Source organism: Chelonia mydas, chromosome 11 (assembly GCF_015237465.2).
Source record: "Chelonia mydas isolate rCheMyd1 chromosome 11, rCheMyd1.pri.v2, whole genome shotgun sequence".
Classification (NCBI taxonomy): Eukaryota; Metazoa; Chordata; order Testudines; family Cheloniidae; genus Chelonia; species Chelonia mydas.
Genome location: NC_051251.2, coordinates 9,515,159 through 9,540,135, shown reverse-complemented (window position 1 = coordinate 9,540,135; position 24,977 = coordinate 9,515,159). Strand labels below are relative to the sequence as shown.

The 24,977-nt window shown below is 41.4% G+C and overlaps 1 protein-coding gene across 41 annotated transcripts in view; it reads left to right on the top strand.

Annotated features, from left to right (window-relative positions):
* CLASP1 (cytoplasmic linker associated protein 1) overlaps positions 1-24,977 on the top strand; it is a 266,722-nt gene that overhangs the window by 196,372 nt on the left and 45,373 nt on the right. For 27 of the 41 annotated variants that reach the window (XM_027833968.3, XM_027833963.3, XM_043525461.1 and 24 more), the window contains 7 exons: positions 2,649-2,672; positions 3,644-3,888; positions 8,216-8,279; positions 10,008-10,010; positions 10,248-10,411; positions 11,688-11,766; positions 14,067-14,210. In XM_027833968.3, coding sequence (XP_027689769.1) covers positions 2,649-2,672; positions 3,644-3,888; positions 8,216-8,279; positions 10,008-10,010; positions 10,248-10,411; positions 11,688-11,766; positions 14,067-14,210 — 723 coding nt within the window. The remainder of the gene's footprint in view (positions 1-2,648; positions 2,673-3,643; positions 3,889-8,215; positions 8,280-10,007; positions 10,011-10,247; positions 10,412-11,687; positions 11,767-14,066; positions 14,211-24,977) is intronic. The other 14 variants (XM_037912897.2, XM_043525472.1, XM_037912887.2 and 11 more) reach the window with 2 other exon arrangements.

The following is a 24,977-nucleotide window of genomic DNA, read 5'->3' as shown; positions in this document are numbered from 1 at the left end:
ACTGATGAGGAATAGGTTAAATTAGCCCTTTGTCTTTAATCTGATATTTGAGGAGGGTATCCTGTGTGGTGCTGAGCACTAGAGGGAATTGAGGATGCTCAGTGCCTGGAAGGACTGGGGTCCTAACTAAGCCCCAGACAGTAAATTACATGGAGATGTTTTGGGCAAAACCCTAATAAACTTGGCTCCTGTCTGCTCTATGTGGACATTAGATCCCATTGCAGTTTTTTGGGGATTTGCACCAGTGTCTCTGCCCAGTATTTCTGGCACCTGGTTGAACACTTTGAACAGCTAATGGCTTGGCTTATCTCTAGTTCAATATTAGTGTATTAGTCTCTCTGTAAAACTGAAATGTGTTTATTTACTGTGCCCCTAGAAGCAAAGGCAGTTTGTTTTGTATTTTCTATCCCAATCTCCCTTGATTTCCCTTATCCCTGCTGAGTTATTTCCATTTGCAAGCATTAGCTAAATTCTCATGTATTCCTGAGTCTTATTGTAGTGAAAGTTCTCCAGTGGCAGAATCCAGCGAATTTCTGCTGTTCATCCAGAAACCATACATTAACCTTTTGCCACATTTACCTGATTTTTCTGCATACGTTTTTCTGATTTTTCAAGGGAAGGCAGAATGAGAGTACCAATCACTGTGCAGGGTAATGTGGGTACAACTTTGTCCTGTGTGTTATACAGGATAATTCCAGAGACCTAAGCTGTTGGGATGATGAAAGGATTTCTTGAAGTGTTTGATGCAGGGTTCTCAAACCTTTCCATATTGTGGACCACATCCCCATAGAGAGAGTGTCTCAGGGACATCTCGTTCCCCATTTGCAATTGGGCAGACCACCTCCCCTCTTATTCACTATTACTCAGACTGTTTTCCTCCCTATTTGTGATCACATAACAACTCCAAATCATCACAGAGCACCAGCAACTTAATTTGAGAACTGCTGATCTGATTTAAGATCCTTCTTTCAGAAAACTTTTCTTTTTGCAAATACAGACTAACATGGCTGCTACTCTGAAACCAACATGAATAAAAGGAGGGCTAGTGGCACCTTAGAGACTAACCAATTTATTTCAGCATAAGCGTTCGTGAGCTATAGCTCAGCTGTAGCTCACGAAAGCTTATGCTCAAATAAATTGGTTAGTCTCTAAGGTGCCACTAGTCCTCCTTTTCTTTTTATTAATGTGTGAATTCAATAGAATGTAGAAATAAGATGTTAGAATGTAGGCTGTGCCATTGCCATCAGAGGTCTAAATAATTGTGTTTGTTAAGCAAATTAAATACGTTGTGGGCCAAATTTTCATTTTGGTCTCCGAGGTTGAATGCCAATACAGTCACTCAGAATTGTCCTTTTAAATGTTTCATGTGTTTTACTAGATAACATTACTCCACAAGATACAGTATTCCCTATACTTAATATAGGGAAGTACAGGGTAAGGAATATGGCATATATTGTAGTAACATCATCAAAGGCAATCCTGGAAAGTTTTAAGGGCAGTCCCTGTGTATCCTTTTACCCTCTTACCACTTTGAGGCTTGTTAGGTTTGAAAAGCATCAGTATATAATATTCTCTTTCCAGAAGCTGTGACTTTAAAATCTAGCCTGATGAGAATCTGAACTCCTACTGCTGCAGGGGACCCACTTCATCCTGTAGTCCCCCTCCTCCACAAGCCCCCATTTTGCTCTTCTTGCTCATAGGCTCTTTAGACAATCCTTTCACAGCAGGCACTTTACAAAGCCAGTTCTGGCTTCCTTGTGGGAGAGCCGTGCAATGCCAGCTTCTATCCACCCCCCTTGTATACAGAAGGAGTATTCTTTTCATTGTGTTAGGAAAGGAGAGGAGCTTCTCCAAAGATGGCGTTATCCCAATAATCAAGTTTGAACAAAACACTGTGGGTCAAGTTCTGACCTCTAGTACACGTGTGCAGCTCACATTGATTCCCATGTTCATGTGTGAGAGCAGAAATTGACCCAGGGAGGCAGACTGTATGTCCAGCTGGTCATACTTTGAATCTATATACAGTACAACTCTGAAAATCTCAAATAACACGTGAAACCTTTGGGTAACTGAGATTTCAGATGCAAGGGGAGCCGGCCAGCTGGCTTTAAACAAGCTGAGCTTCAAGAGACATCCAAGGTATTTGTACAGTTCCAGGAGCAAAAAAGGAGATATTGGTTAATTGGAGTTTGGTTAAATGAAGCTATACTGTATATAATTGTTTCCTGGCATTAGAGTCTCTGTTCAAGACTCTGTAATATGTTTCCTTCTTTAATGGACAACTGACAGTTTCAAAAATTGGTATTTAGTTAGAGAAGCTTTCCTGAGAGGTAAAACACAGAGATGGTGTATGTAGATCTACAGCTGTTAGAAGCCATTAGGAAAGGTATAATCCCGATCCTGTATTCTTTACTCAGGTAAACTCAGTATTGGGAACTTTGCCTGCTTTAGGAGTATGGCATAGGAGCAGCAGTAGGAAAGTAAAGGCAGACATTATATATCCATTTTTCTTTTCTTTTGCTTTAACTGTGTTTTTAATTTGCTAGGACGCATTTGCTGTACGTTTTTGTTGCAAGAACAATCCCTCATAAGCTTCTGACATAATTCTCTGTGCTTTTTCCCACCCTTCAATATTTTCCTGCCTACAGCTGTTAGGAGACTCCAGGAGCAAGGTACTAGTGCTTTCTTGACTTTTTATTTCTACTTTCCACCTTTTTTTTTCCTGTTGCAAAACCCCCCATGATGCTGCAATCGAGCTGATTCATAACAGCTCAACCCTGAAGTCCTAATGAAAGCAAAAATCTCATTGGCTTTGCAAATACAACAACTGCAGGATTGGGCCCTCAGAGAGGAATTCTGTAGCAATCATCTAAGACCTTTTCTGTTATGTTTTATAGTCACTCGTATCCTGTTAAGGTTTGTTCTAGTGTTTATTCCATAGGGTTAAATTTGGTACATTGTCAAAATTGTGCTGATATTTCTTGCTAAGTGTTAAGGCTAGAATTTTGTAAGGTGCATAAGGGAATTAGGCACCCCAAAGCCATTGGAATGAATGGGATTTGGATGTCTGACCCCCCCCCCCCCCAGGTGCATTTGAAAACCCTAGCCCAAATTACCACACAGGGGGCCAAAATTGTGCTTTCTTGTAAAGCAGTATGAACTTGGAGTAACTTCACTGACTGCGGTGGAATTACCGTGGATTCACACCAACGTATGACAGAGCAGAAATGGTCCTTTAGCTCTTTTCTCTCTCGTTATTATATCATCAAAATGTTTATTTGCAGAATCACCTTCATGTTTAATGACTTTGCTTGAAGTAAAAAGTATATTGTCAATCTCTAACCAGGGAAATGTTCACTGTTTTCATTAAAAGCAACACATTATTTCATTGTTAGCTAACATTTCTATTGGATCATTTATTGTGTTTTGTTGGAGCATCAGTCACATGTGTATTCCCTTCAAAATCAATGGGGCTCTTCTTGCTAGAGTGAGTAAGGTAAACAGGCTGGTGCTCCGGGACATTTTACCACCTTTGTGCCACTATAACAATAACCTCAAACTACCTTCAGGTAGAGCATCCTTTCCTCTGCTTTAATATAACTATAAACAATTTACTTAATGTGGGTTTTTTTTCCTCCTCCAGAAAAAGCCAGTGAGAAGAAGATATGAGCCGTATGGGATGTATTCTGATGATGATGCGAATAGCGACGCATCGAGTGCTTGCTCCGAACGCTCATATGGTTCTAGGAATGGAGGCATTCCACACTACCTACGACAGACTGAAGATGTGGCTGAAGTCCTAAACCACTGTGCCAGTTCCAACTGGTCAGAGAGAAAAGAAGGGCTCATCGGCCTTCAGAATTTATTGAAGAGCCAGAGGACACTGAGGTGATCTTCCGAGCTTTGTAATGGTGGCCATTAGTGTTGTGTTGCTATGGTGCAGTCAGAATTCACTATTTTCTCTCGTATTGTGCTGACACATGTTGTCTTTCATAGGCCTTACACTACCTCTGGGAGCAAGCCTCCCAGACCTGGTGGACAGACTCACGCTAGCTTCTCTCAAGCTAGTGCATTAAAGAAAGTGATGTGGACATTGTGGAGGAATGGTGGCTCAGGTTAGCAGCCAAAGTCCAAGCCCACCTGACTCTCTGGGCCCGAGCTTGGATTGCTAGCCCAAGAGGTCACACCTCCCACAATGTCCATACGGCTATCTTCAACACGCTGGCTCGAGCAGAGCTAATGTAACTCTGTCTACCTACGCTGGAAGACATGCTCCTAGCTGCAGTGTAGCCATTCCCTTTGAGGCCTGGCCTGCACTAGTATTTTTCAATAGAGCTTCTACCATTGCCACTCCCCTGGTGGTAGCCATGTTGGAACAGTAGTATAGACAGGATACAAGCTCATTTACCAGTGAACACTTCTCTCGGCTTGTCCCCATCTACCTGAGCACTCCCACTGCTGCTATCTGTGGCTGCACAATGTTGAGAGATTTCCTGCCAAAATGCTAATGTTGATACAACCAGGGTGTGCTACAGTTTTCACATGTGACTCAGATATTTCAGGAAGTTTAGCTTCATACCTCATGTATGTGCATTTGATCACAAACTACATAGCAGCTTTTCAGTGAAGCAAATGCTAGCCACATACAGTGAAAGGAAGCAATGTGTTCGTGTTAAAAATGGGGTCAAGTAGTGCTGTGAATGTTCCGTATGTTAGAAAAATTTATTTGTGCCTGCTTACAGTTGTTATAGTGGAAATTGTATTTGAGCCTCATATAGACAATGCTTATAATGGGGTAGAAGAACGTTTGTAAGAATATGAAGTGTTTGGACTGACTGAGATTTCGTTTAAGGTGAAGGTATTTGTAAGCAAGTTGTTTGCATGTGGCTTTATTCTGGACTTGCTGACTTGCAGAGAACATGTTAACAAATAGTTTCCTTTAAAACAAAATCTGCTCTTTGGAATATTATAAACAAGTGTTTTAAGTGCATTTAGAAATGGCAGTTGTCTGGGTAACAATTCCGCAACCTTAGCTAGGCAGAAGGGTAAGTGTTTCATTTAAGGGTCTTTTTCAGTTGCTTATAAGTTTTGTTGTTGTTGTTGTTCTTATTAGCAGTTTAAGCAAAAATGTGTTTGAGAACAGTGCTGTGTTCTGACTGATAATAGAGAGGGTGGAAAAAATACACTTTTACCATTTGAAAAAGATTTTCCAATCATTTATTTGAACACGTATAGCAGCACCTCAGTAGGAAGTGGTAGGAAGTTTACATATGGAGGCATAGACTCGAGGTTACAGATGAATCTTTTCATGGTCTGGTAAAAATTTTTTAAACTTGGCCATTTTGTAAGGGTTTTAAAATGTGCTTCTCCCATATATACAGTTTTTTGGTATACCATAATGCAATGGTTCTCAACCTTTCCAGACTATAGTACCCCTTTCAGGAGTCTGACTTGTCTTGCGTACCCCAAGTCTCACCTCATTTAAAAACTACTTGCTTACAAAATCAGATGTAAAAATAAAAAAGTGTCACAGCCACTATTACTGAAAAATTGCTGACTTTATCATTTTAAAATAAATTGATTGGAATATAAATATTGTACTTACATTTCAGTGTGAGACTTGAGCCTTGTCTGAAGCCAGAGCCCTACTGTACCGGGCTGAAGTCTGTAACTTAGCTGTGTGGAGCCCCAGGCAATTGCTCAGCTTGCCACCCCGTAACACCGGTCCTGCACTTACGACCCCCCCAAACCCGTCCTGTGACCCCTCTGGGATCATAATACCCAGGTTGAGAAACACTGATCTAGATGAGTTGATTATCCCCTGAAAGACCTCTGCCTACACCCGGGGTACACATACCCCTGGCTGAGAAACCACGGAAGTAGTGTGTTTTTAATGAGGATCTGATGACAGCCCATTGGCACCGTGTGTGTGTGTGTGTGTGTGTGTAAAGGTTGGATAAAATTTTGATTTTAATACCTATGTGTATGGGGATGTGATCTGAGAGGGCATATATGGTGTCAGTGAGAATCCAAAGGAGGAGGCTCTGGGAACACCAAGTGATGGAGAATCCCTGGTTGTGTAGCTCTTGCAGGAAATTATTGTTCCTAGTCCTGGTGGTATGCAGTGTATCAAACTGTACTACTTCCACCGTTCCCTTAGGCTAGCAGGACTTTCTTGGCTCTGAACCTGAATATATTATAGACCAGTACCAGGGCTTGCATCATCTTAATTTTAAATCTCTGCATTACATTTTTAAAATTGTACATTATTTCTAGTTCTGCTGATGTTTATATTTGCTCTTAATTTGTAATTTTATCCTCTCCAGGGTAGTTCAGGGCTCTTCTTAGATTGATCAGCTGGTGCCTGCTTGAGTAATTTGGACATATAGTCCAAAGTGTTCACATGGCATTACTAGGACAGTAGTAGGGACAGTAGTCCAAGGTGCAAGTACCCAAGGTTATTAGAGAATAGATTTTTCAAATTAAACACAGTGTGATTTGCTGCAATGTCATCTTAATTTATATAACAAGTTTAATAAGGGAGGGGGTATTTTACTCTTCTGAACTTACTGGTTAAGGGTCCTTTTTCAGTACTCCATGCTGAATGGGGTTTGATCATGCGTAAGGCTACGATTTAGTCACTGGTATTTTTAGTAAAAGTCATGGACAGGTCACTGGCAATAAACAAAAAGTCACAGCCAGTTACCTGTCCCTGACTTTTACTAAAAATACCCCTAACTAAATCTTAGGTGCTGGGGAAGGAGGGGTGGGGGTGGGGTGCTCCAGCAGATGCTGCTGCTCTGGTGCCGGGGGGTGCTCCAGTGGTCGCTGCAGCCTTAATCATGCGTTATCTTCAGTGGGCATTCTGTGTGTGGAAAGGTTGTGGGGTCTAAGGTGGTATCAAAGTTTCATTATACTTACCCATCCTAACGGTTTCTTTACAATTTTCTAAAGTCCTTCTTTTATAAGATCATCCTGATTAGATCTACTGGATATAACTGGGGCCAGCAAGTCCCTCGAGAAAATGTTGTTGAGCTGTTTGTTTTAGTTTGGCACCCATATTGTTATATTAGGTCAGTGTGCCTTGAAAATAGGGAAGTTCAGAATAGCTGTCCTTCTCTATTCCTTGTCTGGAGATAAATTTCATTAGGGAAATAAAAAGGAGTTCATTCAGAGGGAGATGCAATCCCCATCAGGTCAGGCGAGAGTTGTAGGACAGTCACTTGGAGTTTTTTTCTTGTTTCTCTGGAGACAGTTCAGTCCCCACACTGAATTAAGCTGACAGCTTGCTTTGGCAGTGTTACAAGGACTGCTTTCCTCTGCATCCAACTCTTCCTTCTCAGGAGACTGTCATCTTTGTCTTATGCTCTTTTAAAATTTGTATCAGTTTTTATGCTTAGAATACGGTTATTTGGATGAAAATATCTATTATTTATAAATAAGCTACCTTTAAAAAAGTCACACTATCGACTAGTAGTGTACCCTTCCCTACTCTTTGAGGTTTGTTTTGGTTTTATCTGCATGGTTGGAGATCTATGGACGAAACCCTTTTTGTGGAGAAAGGAAGCCTATAATCCTGACCTGAACTGGAGTTCTCTGAAGATTAACTCTGCATTCATCCGTTTCCTCTAGTTTGAGAGGACAATATAACGTAGTCAAAAAACCCCCAGCATCCAGCCTATTCATTTGTTTTCATTTGTTCTTTAATCAGGCAAAACTCATTGGCTCTGCTGGCAGTTTTGCCTGAGTAAGGAAAACAGATAAGGACTTTAGGGTTTGGGCAATATTCTTTGCAACATTTGAGATGGAGTTTTAGCACTAAAAATATTATGTAACTGGCTGTACCAAAGCAGGGACCCAGGGAGAATTCTGACCACAGAGAACTGTCTACTTTTTTGTTGTTGTCTTGGTTCACTGTTTGCTTACGCTGGCTGTTAATGGCTTTTAGGAGCCATCCGACAATGCCCCCCATTGAAGGTACAATCCACAAGGGCTCCTGGTGACGATGCCCACCACCCACACAAAAGAGCAAAGTGTAGGCACACATAAACAATGTAATTACTGTGGCAGCTATATGCTGACATAAGTTAGGTCAACCAGATCTATTTTAAAAGATCAGATCTCAATCTTTTTTCAATTGTCAACGACAGTTCTAGTCTACTCTGTTGTGAGTAAAAGATTTAGCTTTAACATAACGTTTTGTTGTGTGTTTTAGCCGAGTCGAGTTAAAACGGCTGTGTGAGATCTTTACGCGCATGTTTGCTGACCCTCACAGCAAGGTAATGCATTTTTGGCTTACTCTCTTTCATTACAACATGTACAGTTACGTTGTCATGATCTGGGTAATTGTATATTTGTGCCTGTGACCTGTGACCTGGATGGAACTGGAACTGATGACATGTATGTTACAGACCCTCCATTAGTTCAAGTGGTAGGGTTCTGTGCTTTTGGGCCTCAATCCGGCAAGTTGCTGGGAGTTGGATGCTCAGCCCCTTTCAAGGCACTTATCACCTTGCAGAATCCAGACCTTGGAAGAGAAGGATCTGGATTTTATTTCTGCTTCTATGGTAAGTGGGCATGATATGGAGCAAAGTGACACTGTGAAGCCCTAAATGGCCATGGCCTTCGTACAGTATGAATGGTAGTTTATATGTATTAAGCAGCAATATGAAAGCTGCAGGGTGACTTTATATTTATAATTTTACATTTAAAGCAACGTTAATCATATGAGCACTCCACCATCTTTGTAACACCATTCTTCCAAGCAGTGGGCCTACCTTTCCATAGACCTACCAACCTCTCCTTCTCTAACGGGGTCTTGAGTACCTTCCAGGACACACACAAACCCCTCTCAGATGCTGTGGCACTCTGTCCATGCAAGCAGGGGCAGGAAGGTGTGAGAACAGGGGCATGTATATCATCTCCCTCCATTTTTTCTGAAAAAGTTAATACTGCTTGGGACAGATCTCCCCACTGGGGGATTTGGGATACGTTGTGGCCAGAAGGTTAGCTATTTATATACCCGATGAGAATATCCACAGTTATGTTAGAACGGCTTAAAAGAAACAATTAGGTTAATAAATCCTAGTGCTTCCGAGCATGTAGTAAACCAACACTAACTGGTGGGGGTCAGGCAGAAACTTCCTTTGTGGAGAGGTTATTCCATATGTGCCTACTGCAGACCTTCCTTTGAAGCATCTAGTTATGGCCACCATTAGGGACAGGACAGTAGACAAGGGCCACTGGTCTGATCCTGTCTGGCAGTTCCCGTGCAAAAGAGCTCAAAATTTTGGCTCTTAAAATTCTGTCCGATGTGGCATTGCTAGGGTCAGGGGTGACTATTTATGTTTGCAACAACATTTGCTATTTGTGAAAAGTTTTAGACTATTGTAACCTAGACCAAATTCTGCTCTCTGTTATAGTGGTGTAAATCTTGGGTAACTTTATAGACTTCATTGCAATTTGACTTCATTATGTATGACACAAATTTAACAACAGGTGAATTACTCCAGATTTCCACCAATGCTACTGAGATCAGAATTTGGCCTGTCGCTGCTAACTAGGGGCTCATCCATGCTGAATACATTTAGCATTTGGGAGGGGCTTGTGGGATTGCGCCATAGATATTGCAATGAATTGGGGAGGGGGAAAAAGAATGAAGAGAAAAAAACATTCATTTCATAAATTCACAAAGGGATACACATATATACACATATAAAAAAACAAACAAAAAAACCTAATTCTGCTATCCTTACTCATTTGAGTATACCTGTTGGCTTTAAAGTCCCTACTCGCATGAGTAAGGAGACTGGATTTGGCCCAAGATGTATGATATTTAAAAAACTATGATTAAAAAAAAAAAAAAGAAAGATGTTGTAAAAGTTTTTATAAGCCATCTGTGAATCCACTGAAAAATTGCACAAGAGCAGTCAGCATTGATTCACTATGTGTACTAACGAGTGGTTTGTTTTGTTGCATGGCCTGCTTTGCGGTGGAACTCACAACAGAGAGTAAGTGTATTCATTCCCTCTTCCTTAATCTATTTAGTATGACATTTTAATACGGCACATCCTGGATGTGTAATGCCAGTGATTTCTAGTGCTAACATGTTCACTGAGAACATCCATTCATAAAACTGTCTATAACAAAATCATTTTAAAACCCAGATTTTTTGTAGACTTTCTCTCGTGATCATTTCTGATTAAAAACGTAATTTCCCCTTTTTTAAAATTTGCATTTATTTGTAGGTTTTCAGCATGTTTCTAGAAACCCTGGTAGATTTCATCATCATCCATAAGGACGACTTGCAAGATTGGCTCTTTGTTCTCCTGACGCAGTTACTTAAGAAAATGGGAGCAGACTTGCTAGGATCTGTGCAGGCAAAAGTTCAGAAAGCTCTGGATGTAACAAGGTACGATATGCAAAAGTTCTAGGGATGCTTTAATCCATCACCTGTGGTGCATCTCCTAGGCCTGCTTTGTTTTATGGATGGACGTTTCAGAAACACTGCATCCCACACTTGTTTCAAGAAGTGGACCAGATTCACCCTGTGTCAATGTGGACTAACCTCCCAGTAAAGTTAGTCTGGATGTTCACCAGTATAACAAAGCAGATTCCAGTTCCCAATATCAGGTTAAAATAATGGACCAGATTTTCCTCTGAACTGCACTAATTTTATATTACTTAACTCCATTGATTTCAATGGAGTTATTTCCGATTTACATTAATGAAAAGGAAAGCAGAATCATTTCTCATATATTTAAAACAGGGGCAGAAATCATCTTTTTGTTCTGTGTTTGTCCAGTGCCTAGCACAATGAGTTCCTGGTCCATAACTAGGACTCCTACGTGCTATGGTAATACAAATAATAATAATAAAAAAAGTGAATATACTTACCTTGCTCTTAGCACTTTAGATTATTAAAAGTGAAAGAACATTGAAATCTAATGTGCTTTGTTTCCTTGTGTTCCTATTTAATGTTTGATTGCGCTTTTTGTTTCTCCCAGCTTGGATGATGAACACTAGTCATTTGTTCAGAAAATGAAAAGTGCCTAAATACTAAGTTCTGAGTTGTTCATGAACATCCAGCAAGTCAGTAGCAAAGTGAGGATAAGAACTCAGGTGTTCCTGCCTCCTAGCGTGCATATTCAATCCACTATAGCATGCTGCCTAGCCTAGGATGTCACATGTACCGCATTTTCACACTCTGGTAGAGGTGGCACCATGAAGGGTTAATTTGTATAGGGCTTTTAAAATCCACTTGACGAGAAGGAGATGAGAGAGGGAAAGAAAATAGGAATCAAACATCGAAGCTCACTCAGGAAAAGATAAAACATGATCTGCTATAGATAAGAAAATGAAAGAGCAGTGTAAAGTGGGGAAAGGAAGAACAGGGTAACAAAAGCAGGAAGGATCTACATATTGCAGGCTGAGTAGCTTTCTGTGAATATATTGATTTGACAGATCTCACCAGTGTTAATGAATAATTCGTTCAACACATTTACATTTGTGGTATTCAACCCACTTGGTAGCTGGTCAAACACAGGTGAATTTCACAGAATAATGTTTTAATATTTAAAGGCTATTTCTGTGATTTTTTTTTTTAGTGATTTTTTTTCTGTAAGTTAAATGTATTAAAATGTGTTCGTTCTAATAATAATGGAAATCTTTATTTTCTCTCTGAATAGGGATTCTTTTCCGTTTGATCAGCAGTTTAATATTTTGATGAGATTTATTGTAGATCAGACCCAAACACCAAACCTCAAGGTAAGCAATGAAAACCTTTGAATTGTGACATAAACATGGTCCATTTAAATCTCAGGATGTTTTTTAAAACACTTCATCATACTTGAGTACCTAATATTCACAGGAAAAATAACTACCTGAAAACACATGTATAATATGACACTTATAAAAAAACAATACTTTTGATGTATTTTGCAATATTTAACATGTACTAATACCTTTTGGTAAAATTTTCAAAAATGTCTTATAAGTTCCATTTTCAAAACTGACTTACGCTAAGTGCAGAAGGGCCAGATTCTGTAAGGTATTTAGGCACCTAAAGATGTAGATAGGCACCTAGTTAGAGTTGCCAACCTTCCCGGATTGGCCAGGAATCTCCTGGAATTGGAATTGATCTTCCAATAGCTACTGAAACCAATCTGAGAGATCTTAATAGGCTGCTAAAAATCCAGTCGGTGCAGCGGGGCAAAGTCAGGCTCCCTACCTGCCCCTGGCTCCGCACGGCCCCGGGAAGCAACTAGCACATCTCTCTGGCTCCTAGGCACAGGGGCAGCCAGGGGGTGTCTGCACGTTGCCCTCACCTTGAGCACCGACTCTGCAGCTCCCATTGGCTGGGAGCTGTGGGGGTGGTGCCTGCAGGCAGGGGCAGTGTGCAGAGCCACCTGGCCACCCCTGAGCCTAGGATCTGGACATGCCAGTCGCTTCTGGGAGCCGCCTGGCCAGAGCCCGCATCCCTCACCCCCTCCCGCACACCAACCCCCTGCCCCAGTCCTAAGTCTGTTCCCACACCCAAACTCCCTCCCAAAGCCCACACCCTGCACACCCTCCTGCACCCCAACCCCCTGCCCCAGACTCAGCCCAGAGCCCCCTCCCAACTCTGGACCCCTCAGCCCCAACACCCAGCCCAGAGCTCGCACCCCTTCTGGCACCCCAACCCCCTGCCCCAGCCCTGTGAAAGTGAGTGAGGGTGGGGGGGAGAATGGGCGGTGAATGGAGTGAGCATGGTGGGGCAGAGGCGTGGCTTCAGTGAGGGTAGGGGTGGGGCAAGGGTGTTTGGGTTTCTGCAATTAGACAGTTGGCAATCCTACACCTAGTGGAGGTTTTCAAATGAGCTGTGGGGCTGAATTCCCACTGAAATCAAGCTGTTTTTGAAAATCTCACTTGGAAATCAATGGTGCTTCGGTTTCCTAAATGCCTAGGTCATTTTGAAAAATGGGATCTATTCTCCTAAAGCACTTAAGTGCTTTAAAGAATTTATCCAGGGACACTGTCAAGCTATTAAGGTCCCAAAACTGAAGGAAAGTGGCAGGTTCTAGGAGCTTTCATAGGAATGCAGGTTTACTCTCTTCCTGGCAGATGAATCTTGTTAATTCCAACCATGATATAAATGGGTCTCTTTGGGACAGAGGTAGTATGGTCTGGAGGAGAAACATTAGACTGAGATTTGTTTTGTTATCTGAAATAGTACATTCCATCAAAGGAATATGTTTGGGTGTGTGTAGAGAGTTCTGTGCAAGGTGGCTACTTCAAAGGTGAAGGAACTTCAGAAACTCCAGGAATCATGTATTCTTTGTTTTGCATGCAGTAGTGCATAAGGTGTCTTATGAAAGGGAGGGAGAACACTGTTGCCATAAGTCGGAATTCAGGGCCTAGTGGAAACCCAACCGTGGGCATTTAAAAAAGTCTTAATTAAGGCAGGAGTCCAAAGTTTTTGCCCAGACGGACAATGCTACCCTATACATGAGACTGCTAGGCTGCGGTCTCTCAAGCAGTCAGTATAGGTGGAAGGTTCCTTTTGTTTCTGAAATATGACATGCAAATACATTTTATGGAATAGGTGAAGAAATAATTTTTATTTTTTACCAGCTCATAGCCTCTTGTAAAAATCCTATCTAATTTGTGAGAAAATTATAACTTTCCTGTTGGTGTCTTGCACAATCCTATACAATTTAATTGTATTCTATTTACAGAATTTTATAGATCATCTATTAAATTGTATAGGTTTTTAGAGTAATTTCTGTAAAACCCTATAGTTTAGCCCCTATTAAATTCTATAGGAGTTTTCCATAAAACTATGTATATCTTTCTAACAGATTTTCAGAAGGGTACTCTGTCTCCATTAGTCATTTACGTGCAGGATGGTGGTCTAGACCTGTCCAATGAGCTGTAAGATTGTCCAATTCATATTTCTTTTTCATTATGGGTCAGTATAGAGCAGAGATGAGCTTACAAGTTTTATTTGGCACAGGATAGTTTTGAGAGATGTCCACTTTCCATCATCTCACCAACAAAGGATGACAATATCCTTTTACATTTCTTAGGTAAAAGTTGCAATTCTGAAGTACATTGAGTCCCTGGCAAGACAGATGGACCCAACAGACTTTGTGAACTCCAGTGAGACCAGACTTGCTGTATCTAGAATCATAACTTGGACAACAGAACCAAAGAGCTCAGATGTAAGAAAGGTAGGTTAGAATGATTAAGTTATTGCAAGTGGGACTGTTACCTTGCCTAAGGGCAATTAAACTAAGTCTGAAGACAACCAAAAATTGCATGGTTAGGTGATTTGTAAGAGTTTTGTTTGTTTGTTTTCCTTCCCCTGTATCTATTTCTTAACGTTAATTAAAACATTTTCAAAGTGTTATATTAGCTTTGTTTCTACAATGTAACCATTGAGATAAAACTAAACCTTTGACAATTTGGGTTTATTCAATACATAAGTTTAAAAGAAATAAAAGGAAGTACAGTGAATGTGTGCAGCTCATTGCCATGGGATGTTGTGAAGGCCAAAAGTTACTGGGTTCAAAAAAAGAATTAAATAACTTCATGGAAGATAGGTCCATCAATGGCTATTAGCCAAGCTGGTCAGGGATGCAACCCCATGCTCTGGATAGCCCTACACCTCCAGCTGCTGGAAGCTGGGACTGGACTGCAGGGGATGGATCACTCAAAATTACCCTGTTCTGTTAATTCCCTCAGAAGCATCTGGCACTGCCCACTGTCAGAGACAGGGTATTAAGCTAGATGGACCATTGGTCTGACTCAGTATGGCTGTCCTAAGATGTTCTTGAAATATCTTTGTCTGTATTTTCTTCCAGTCGATTTTCATGCAGGTGAATGATTAAAGTACTCACCATTACAATGTAAAGAGAAAGTAGACTGACCAAGTGTGTATTTTGGTAAGCAGTTGGTGACACATAAGAAGTAATTTTGGGGGGGGGTCATTTAGCTAAAGATCGAGTTCTCTGTACACTATGTGCTCCAAATGAAATCTGATATTATCTCTGAGATATGGTATTTAAAAATGTCAATAAGGCGCTAAGTACCTTCGACTCCTATTAAAGTTGGTTGGTATGTCTTGTCTAGGAAAAGCTGTCACGTGTAGGTCAGGCTTAGCTAACATGAGCTAAATTGATGCTTTTCCTAGCATAGATGCATGATAACAGACAAGCTAAAATTGAGCTAACAGTGTCACCCTGAATCTGCACTAGGAAAAAGGTCAAGTTTAGGTTGGGTTTAGCTAATGTGTTGGCAAAACACAGCTGAAACTCAAGACATTTTTCCTAGTTAAGACAAACCCAGTGGAAGTTTCGCAAAAAGAAAAGGAGTACTAGTGGCACCTTAGAGACTAACAAATTTATTTGAGCATTAGCTTTCGTGAGCTACAGCTCACTTCATCGGATGCATTCAGTGGAAAATACAGTGGGGAGATTTATATACATAGAGAACATGGAACAATGGGTGTTACCATACACACTGTAACAAGAGTGATCACTTAAGGTGAGCTGTTGCCAGCAGGAGAGAGGGGGAGAGGGGAGGAACCTTTTGTAGTGATAATCAAGGTGGGCCATTTCCAGCAGTTGACAAGAGCGTCTGAGGAACGGTGGGGGGCAGAATAAACAAGGGGAAATAGTTTTACTTTGTGTAATGACCCATCCGCTCCCAGTCTCTATTGAAGCATAAGTTAATTGTATCCAGTTTGCAAATTAATGGAATGGAAGTTTGTGGGTGTTCAGCAGTTCATCACAGTGGACCCTTAATCTAAGATCTAGGTTCCTAGAAAGACACAGATGAACAAAAAGATACCAGAAATTTCACCTAAGTATTAAAATGTGCAGAGCCTTTAATTGTTTAAATATTTCATTTATTGTATTAATGCCAACATCATATTTTAGCATTTTATAACTCCAGTAAAAAGAGAGTATTTGCTTGTAAATAAGCAAATTCTGTCTGTAAATGAGTGTGTATTACTTATGGTGTATGCCTTAATATGGTCCTGAAAATCTTCTTTGAGTATCAACAGTTCTGCAAATGCACCAGAGCTCACAAATATCAGTCAGGAATCTCCAAAGGAAGTTTTCACCTCCATGTTATACACATTCTAGTACAAGCCAGTGAGATCTAGAGAAACTTTTTTGTGCACTCTTTAGAAGCACTCCCTCAGAGATTATTCTTAGTAGTGCAAGTTGACACTTCGCTTCAGCAGGACAGTCCCTGCTCTGAATAGCAGCTATGACGACTTTAAACCACAGACTAGATCGAAAGCAACTTAGAATGCACATATCCATTTTAAATCAGAAAGAATTAAATGAAGAGTGAAACAGCATGCTTGTTCCCTGGGCTTCACCTGAACCCAAAACATTTCAGTCTGATTAATTTACTGCTTGGTGACAGGAGAGAGAGAGAGGGAGGGAGGGAGTGCAGGAGTGAATTCTTTAGTAGCTTAGTAAAGTTGTAGCTCTCTGTTTAACTACTAGAACTATGGCTTGAAAGGCAAAAGCTCTGGGGATTGCAAAGCTGAAAAAAATGTTTCCACCATTAGGTGTCATCATTGCTGCATGCAAAATTGAAGAGGAGCCTCTCTGCTGCAGCTGAAAATTTGGATGCATAGGACAGTCAGATTCCAGTATTGTTAAGATATACAGCCAGTGTATATTGGGAGTAAGTGTTTGTTCCTAGCTTCATCTACTGCAGAGATCTATGTCAACTGCAAGTTAATTCTAACTAAACAATACTCTAATAATTGTCACACTGCCTTGGAGGCTGATCTGAGATTACGGAATCTATTTTATTAAAACCCATAGGTGGCTACTACACTTGGCTGAAAAGCTTTATTGTAGGTTACCCAGTTAAAGCAAAATATTAATTTTGGTTACTAAAAATGAGCAGAGTGCCCATATAATCCGTGCCTTCATTTGTCAGCAGGACTGATGCCTTTATATATAAATAAATAACCCATTAATGTCAGGAGGCACACCATGCAAACTGCAGGCTCTGGATGTGACACTGGTTAGCAGCAGCAAATGGTTTATGCAGAATCATCAGCCCTTGTCTCTGGCAAGGTTGCAGTCAGTGAAGTTGTTAAATTCATGATACAATAATGAACTGAATGATCATGGGCCAGTTTAAACAGGCAAAATTTGCTCTGAAGAACACAGATTAACAGCATATTTTGTTGAGAATGTGGAATAGAATACCAAAATTTTGCATCAAAAAGATTTATTTTTATTCTGGAAGAGCCTGAAGCAAAAGGTGAGTCCTTTAGCAAATTTAGTGTGCGTGAAAGGGGTCAGCTTGCCCAGCCCTGAAGACTGAGGTTCTCTGGCTACAGAACAGAGGTCTGAAATGCAAACTTCCCCGCAACCAGAAATGTGGGGACCATCTCGAGAGTGACAAGGAGTCAGTCTCCAAGTAACTACGTGCCTGTACTTTGGAGACTGCCAAGAAGGGATGTAATTTAGTATAAACTGTTGTGGTCATTTGTCCAGCAGGAAATGGACTGATACCATCAGCTCACTTCACACATCCCATGTAATGGGAACAACTTCTGCTCCCTATGGACAAGTCACGCAGTACAGTGGTGCAGTGCTTGTACACTAGGGGTTTGTACTGGTGCAAGTACATCATGGTAGCTACACTGGTACAAAACTCCCAATGTGGACAGGGCCTCAAACTGTACGTGCTATTGGGCAGGGATGTCTCCTGTATATTGTATAATGCCTGACACAGTGGGGCCCTGACTGGTGTAATAGAAATAATTATTATTGATAATAATTGAAGAAGCCTTCATGTCACGTTTTCTAGACCTTTAATCATTTTTTTTGCTCTTCTTTGGACTTTCTCCAATTTGTCCACATCTTTCCTGAAATGTGGCTCTCAGAACTGGACACAATACTCCAGTTGAGACCTAATCAGCGTGGAGTAGAGTGGAAGAATTACTTCTCGTGTCTTGCTTACAACAATCCTGCTGATACATCCCAGAATGATGTTTGCTTTTTTTTTGCAATAGTGTTATTCTGTTGACTCATATTTAGCTTGTGATCCACTGTCTCCACATCTCTGTCTGCACTACTGCTTCCCTGGCAGTCATTTCCCATTTTGTATGTGTGCAACTGATGGGTTCTATCCTAAGTGGAGTACTTCACGTTTGTTCTTATTGAATTTAATCCCGTTTACTTCAGACCATTTCTCAGTTTGTCCAAATCATTTTGAATTTTAAATCTACCCTCCAAAGCACTTGCAACCCCCCTCCCCTCCCTGCTTGTCATAGTCTGCATACTTATAAGTGTACTCTCTATGCCATTATCTAAATCATTTATCAAGATATTGAACAGAACTGGACCCAAGACTGATTTCTGCGGGATGCCATTCGATATGCCCTTCAAGCTTGACTGTGAACCACTGATGATTACTCTCTGGGAATGGTTTCAGAGTAGCAGCCGTGTTAGTCTGTATCCGCAAAAAGAAAAGGAGGACTTGTGGCACCTTAGAGACTAACAAATTTATTTGAGCATAAGTTTTCGTGAGCTACGTCATGCATCTGATGAAGTGAGCTGTAGCTCACGAAAGCTTATGATCAAATAAATTTGTTAGTTTCTAAGGTGCCACAAGTACTCCTTTTCTCTCTAGGAATGGTTTTCCAACCAGTTATGCACCCACCTTATAGTAGCTCCACCTAGGTTCTGTTTCCCTAGTTTGTATCAAAAGCCTTACTAAAGTCAAGATATACCACATCTACCACTTCCCCCCATCCACAAAGCTGTTAGGTTGGTTTGACGTGATTTGTTCTTGACAAATCCATGCTGACTGTTGTATCACCTTATTATCTTCTAGGTGTTTGCTTAATTATTTGCTCCATTATCTTTCTGGGTATTGAAGTTAAGGTGGCTGGTCTGTAATTCCCCGGGTTGCCCTTATTCCCCTTTTTATAGATTAGCACTGTATCTGCCCTCTTCCAGTCCTCTGGAATCTCTCCCGTATTGCATGAGTTTTGAAGATAATCACTAATGGCTCAGACATCTCCTCAGTGAGCTCCTTGAGTATTCTAGGATGTATTTCATCAGCCCTTGTGACTTGAAAACATCTAACTTGTCTAAGTAATTTTTAACTTGTTCTTTCCCTATTTTAGCCTCAGAGCCTACCTCATTTTCATTGGCATTCACTATGTTAGATGTCCAATCGCTACTAACCTTTTTTGGTGAAAACTGAAACAAAAGAGGCATTCAATACTTTTCCCATTTCCATATGTTCTGTTATTGTCTTTCCCACCCCACTGAGTAATGGGCCTACCCTGTCCTTGGTCTCCCTCGTTCCTCTAATGTATTGGTAGAATGTTTTCTTGTTACTCTCTGTGTCTCTAGCTAGCTTAATCTCGTTTTGTGCCTTGGCCTTTCTAATTTTGTCCCTAGGTACTTGTGTTATTTGTTTATATTCATCCTTTGTAATTTGACCTAACTTCTACTTCTTGTAGGACTCTTTTTTTGAGTTTCAGATCACTGTAGATCTCCTGGCTAAACACGGCTGGTCTCTTGCCATACGTCCTACCTTTCCTACACAGTGGGATAGTTTGCTCTTGTGCCCTTAATAATGTCTCCTTGAAAAACTGCCAAATCTCTTGAACTGTTTTCCCCTTAGACTTCTTTACCAACTCCCTGAGTTTGCTAAAGTCTGCCTTCTTGAATTCTATTATCTTTATTATGCTGTTTTCCCACCTACCATTCCTTAGAATCTTGAACTCTATCATTTCATGATCACTTTCACCCAAGCTGCCTTCCACTTTCAAATTCTCAACCAGTTTCTCACTATTTGCCAAAATTAAATCTAGAACAGCCTCTCCCCAGTGACTTTCTCCACCTTCTGAAATAAACAATTTTCTCCAATACATTCCAAGAACTTATTGGATAGTTTGTGCCCAGCTTTCTTATTTTCCCAACAGATGTCTGGGGAGTTGAAGACCCCCATCACCACCAAGTCCTGTGCTTTGGATGATTTTGTTAGTTATTTAATAAAAGCCGCATCCACTTCTTCCTGGTTCGATGGTCTATAATAGATCCCTACCATGACATCACCCTTGGTTTTTTACCCCTTTTATACTTACCCAGAGACTTTCAACAAGTCTATCTCCTATTTCCACCTCACTGTCAGTGCAAGTGTATTCACCTTTTATATACGAGGCAACAAGTCCTTCCATTTTTCCCTGCCTGTCCTTCCTGTGCAAGCTGTACCTTCTATACCAATATTCCAAACGTTCTGCTGTCTCCTGAGGCAGTTTATACTTGTGCATAGGTAATACCTATACCTAAACTTATGACCCACTGTAGCTTTAAATAGCTGTGATCTACTTTAAAGAAATGAGTAGTTAACACCAATTAGTATTTATGTAATGTCATGATTCCACCTCACAGTGAAATGGAAATAAACGTACGTTCAGTTCACAATGAAAAACTATTGACTATGTCAGTAAATTGTGCATGGTCAAAACTGCTAAGCTTAATTTTTAAAACAGGGGGAACTGCAATGATATCCAGAGTGTTAAGGGGTAAATATTTCCCCTGCTTTTAAAGACTGTTAACACAAGAGAGTATTTACTCTGCTGCAGATGAGCTAGGAGTAACTTGCTAGAAACCATACTAAAAAGGGATGAAAGGCAATTTAGTGTGTGCAGAACAAAAGCTATCCTCTGCATCACAGATCATGCTCTCTGTGTAAAGCAGGTTTTGTGGTGCATGGATCAGATTTTGTTCTCAGATGCAATGGAATTGTGCGTGGGTATCTGAGGGCAAACTATAGCTGTAATGTAAGCATGTAAATTACTGTCAGTTTCACTAAAGTTCATTGCCTGGGTGATACTATTCAGAAGCAGTGTGAGGTTGTAGATGGAGCATTGGACAGGGCCTCAGAAGACGGGGGGCCGCTGGTAGTCTGCTGCCTGACCTTGGGCAAGTCATTCATCTCTTTGTGCCTCAGTTTCTCATCTGTGAAATGGGAATAATGATTCTGAACTCCTTTGTAAAGCACTTTGTAAAGAGCTACTGATGACAAAGTGCTATTTAAGATCTGGATGTTGTTATCACCATTCAGGAAAAGTGACAAAATTGCAATGCAAATAGTGGTGATGTGGGTAAATTGCAGTTATCAATACATTAGCATGAATTAGCATGTAATTACTGATATTTCATGGGGAGTTACCATGTAGTCCTTACTCAGGCAGAACTCCCATTGAATTTGTATTTCAGGATCAGGCCCTATGTGGGAAAATATTCTAAGTACAATGAAATGAATTGTTCTGTAATTTCCAGGGTCAGATCCAATTCTGCGGTTACACCACTGGTTGCAGATAGGCATTTTGACCCTAGTATATAACTCATCAGTAAGGCTCCGTGTTTGTCACGGAAGTCATGGATTCTGTGACTTTCCAGGACCTCTGTGACTTCTGCAGCAGCCTGTGTGGTTGCCTGGGAGCCGCCTGAGCAGCTTGGGCAGCCCTGGCTGCTGGTGCAGTCGCGGCCTCCCCACCACCCAGCAGCAGGAGTTTGGGTGTGGAGGGCTCAGGGTTGGGATGTGGGGCAGTGCTTACCTGGGGGGGCTCCCCAGAAGGGCGACAGGAACTCCCCTCCCTCAGCTCCTAGCTCCACAGGCTGCCTCCGCCCGCAGGCACTGCCCCCACAGTCCCGATTGGCCACAGTTCCCAGCCAATGGGAGCTGCAAAACCAGGGCTTGGGGCAGAGCGGAGGCAGCCCATGGAGTTAGGAGCTGGATGTCGGCACTTCCCAGGAGCCAGGTAGGGAACCTGCCCCAGCCCTTCCAACCCCCGAGCACCCGTGGCACCCCCCAGGCAGTAAACCACCCCCACACCCCGAGTACCTGTGGCACCCCCCAGGCTGCCCCCAGATGCCCCTCCCCCCAGGTTTTAGTCAGGACAGGTCACAGGCTGTGAATTTTTGTTTACTGCTCGTGACCTGTCTATGACTTTTACTAAAAATACCTGTGACTAAAACGTAGCCTTACTCATCAGTTCTGCTACATTCTGGTAAACTTTACGTGTAAAGAAGCCTTGTATTGAAGGCTTGCATGGGACAGAGATGTTTAGTTCAGAATGTGGGGTTGTCCCACACCATGAAGAACAATTGCAAGGTATGCAAAAACAGATTGATCTTGGCATTTAAAACACGTTTTTGTGCAGGTTGAACAAGAACCAGTTCCCCCAAGGTGACAGGCCAGTGCTTTACGTGACACTTTGCCTGCTTTCCTGCTAATAAGTAAAATCTTGATCGCCTTGATGTCCGTGATAAAACTCCCAGTAACTTCAGTTGGACCATGATTCGGTCCATTGCCTTCACAGGAAAGAAGAAAATCTTCCAGTTACCTGATGTGTCTCTAGGGTATTTCTGCTGATGGAATGTGATTATCGAGGTGGTTTATTGTACAAGCCTTGAATTGTGGCATCCTTGTGTCTTGCAGTACCATTCCGTCTCCTACTTGTGTGTCTGAGAACTTGGAACACTACTTTTTCAACTGCTCTAGTTTTAAACTGAGCTTTGGGCAAAGTGTCTCCAACTACATTCATGCAACTCCACTGGCCCCCAGGTACAACCTAGCTAATCTATGTGGAGACCCCAGAAGAATGGGACTCAACTGAGATGACAGAGCCATTGCTAAAAGAGTGGAAAAGCACAAACGACTGCGTGGTATCACTTGAACTCACACCAAGATGAGATTCTCCTCAATGTAGAGCCTTCATCAGTCTCTTATATTAATTGTTTAATGCTGGTCCATCGCTGGTGTAGATTTCACTCACCAGTGCATATGAACTAAAACAAGTTGGAAGCCAAAATAGTTTTTGAGATGGATTAAATCCAGAAACCCATTCAAGATTCTCTTAGGCACTTGGAATGACCAAGGGAGAGAGCACAGGTCTCAGATCTAACATAAGTCCATTTTATGAAAAGTCATATATGATGTTGAAAACAAGTGGAAAACTTTTTTGCAACAAGAGGAAACCATTTCTAAGTTATACCAGGAGAAAAGGATAAATCCAGAAGAAAGATATCAAACCAGCAAATACTCAAGGAAGTGCACAGAGGTCATCCATTAAAGATTAAGGTGTAGGAAGCAGTATATTAACAGATACAGGTATTGTCACTTTGAAAGAAGAGGTTTCAGAGTAACAGCCGTGTTAGTCTGTATTCGCAAAAAGAAAAGGAGTACTTGTGGCACCTTAGAGACTAACCAATTTATTTGAGCATGAGCTTTCGTGAGCTACAGCTCACTTCATCGGATGCATACTGTGGAAACTGCAGAAGACATTATATACACACAGAGACCATGAAACAATACCTCCTCCCACCCCACTCTCCTGCTGGCAATAGCTTATCTAAAGTGATCATCAAGTTGGGCCATTTCCAGCACAAATCCAGGTTTTCTCACCCCCCCCCCCCCCACAAACTCACTCTCCTGCTGGTAATAGCCCATTCAAAGTGACCACTCTCTTCACAATGTGTATGATAATCAAGGTGGGCCATTTCCTGCGCAAATCCAGGTTCTCTCACCCCCCTTCCAAAAACCACACACACAAACTCACTCTCCAGCTGGTAATAGCCTATCCAAAGTGACCACTCTCCTTACAGGTTTCAGAGTAACAGCCGTGTTAGTCTGTATTCGCAATATATTTGAAAGAAGAGATAGTAGTGGACACCTGAAGAAAAGAGTTTGGTTAAAATACAGCTATTACTGTAACACTGTTTAAAATGGGAGTAAATATGTAGGCTATATAAGGACCTGTGCAATGGCCAGAAGAACAAACTTTGCTACAAAAATGCAAACGGACTCCTTTGTAGCAATGCTAAAGGACGAAAGCTGCAAAATCACTCCTGGAGCTTCCACGGTGCTGCTCTGACTGTGTTTGAGACATTATTGGGCTGGCAAAAATCCACTGAAGTGCAGTATATCTGGTGCCTGGCCTGCATGGAGCACTGCTGTGACTTAATTAAAAGCTCTGCTGAAAAGTAGTCTCGGAAAGCTTTTAATGAACTGTAATTGTGGCCTGCACCCTGAACATGTTACTGAGCAACAGGATAAAGAATATTGTCTGATTTTTAAGAATAAAAGGCTGCTTTTTTTTTAATACTGCTTTGAGGGTTCAAATCGGATTTCCAAGAAGCTACCACAGATGCACGTTGTTGGTGCTAAACAAATATGACCACTTCACACTGTTGTGCTAGCACCAAATGTCAGATGTTCGCCTCTGGGTACTAACATTGTGCCTGGGTGATTTTCGCAGTTCCTGTGTGTGTGCAGGTACTTGTTTTTTGTGTGCAAATGCAGGATGTATACACACAATTAGTACACATGCACATTTTTTGCAAGGAGAGGCAATTTATGCACCCGTATTTTGTCCTTGTGTTATTTGGGGGCTGTGCATTCCCTTTGCAGTTTCCTGAACTATATTAGAATCTAGAGTTGCGTGTTAGTGCTATGAATTACTATAAAGGAACTGATGTATGAAGCACCCTCAAACTGCCATGGACTTCTGCACTTAGCCAGAACGGACCCTAAGACGTGTTCTCCTTGGAGCTCTAGTTCAGTTTTTGGGTCTGATTCTTCACTGCCCTGCAGCTTGTGCAGACCTTTACACCTGTGTAAAATGCAAACGCTGTGTAAATGACCCGAGAGCTCTGGTTTGGTAATGTTCTGAGACCCACCCCATCCATGTGTCATTGGCTATACAAAGAGTGCAGCAATGGAGAATCAGGTTTTGGGATTCCATCAAGACCTTTATGGGGACTAAAATGGTACTGTGGCTGTACCACTGAGGTCCACCTTGTAATGCAGGTCTTTTAAAGAAGTCAAGGTGTACGAGTGCGAAGACTAACCATTTTAAATGACTTCAATATTATCCCTATGCTTACAAGCAACTGAGGGAGAAAATCTATAATAAAAATCTCAAAATGGGC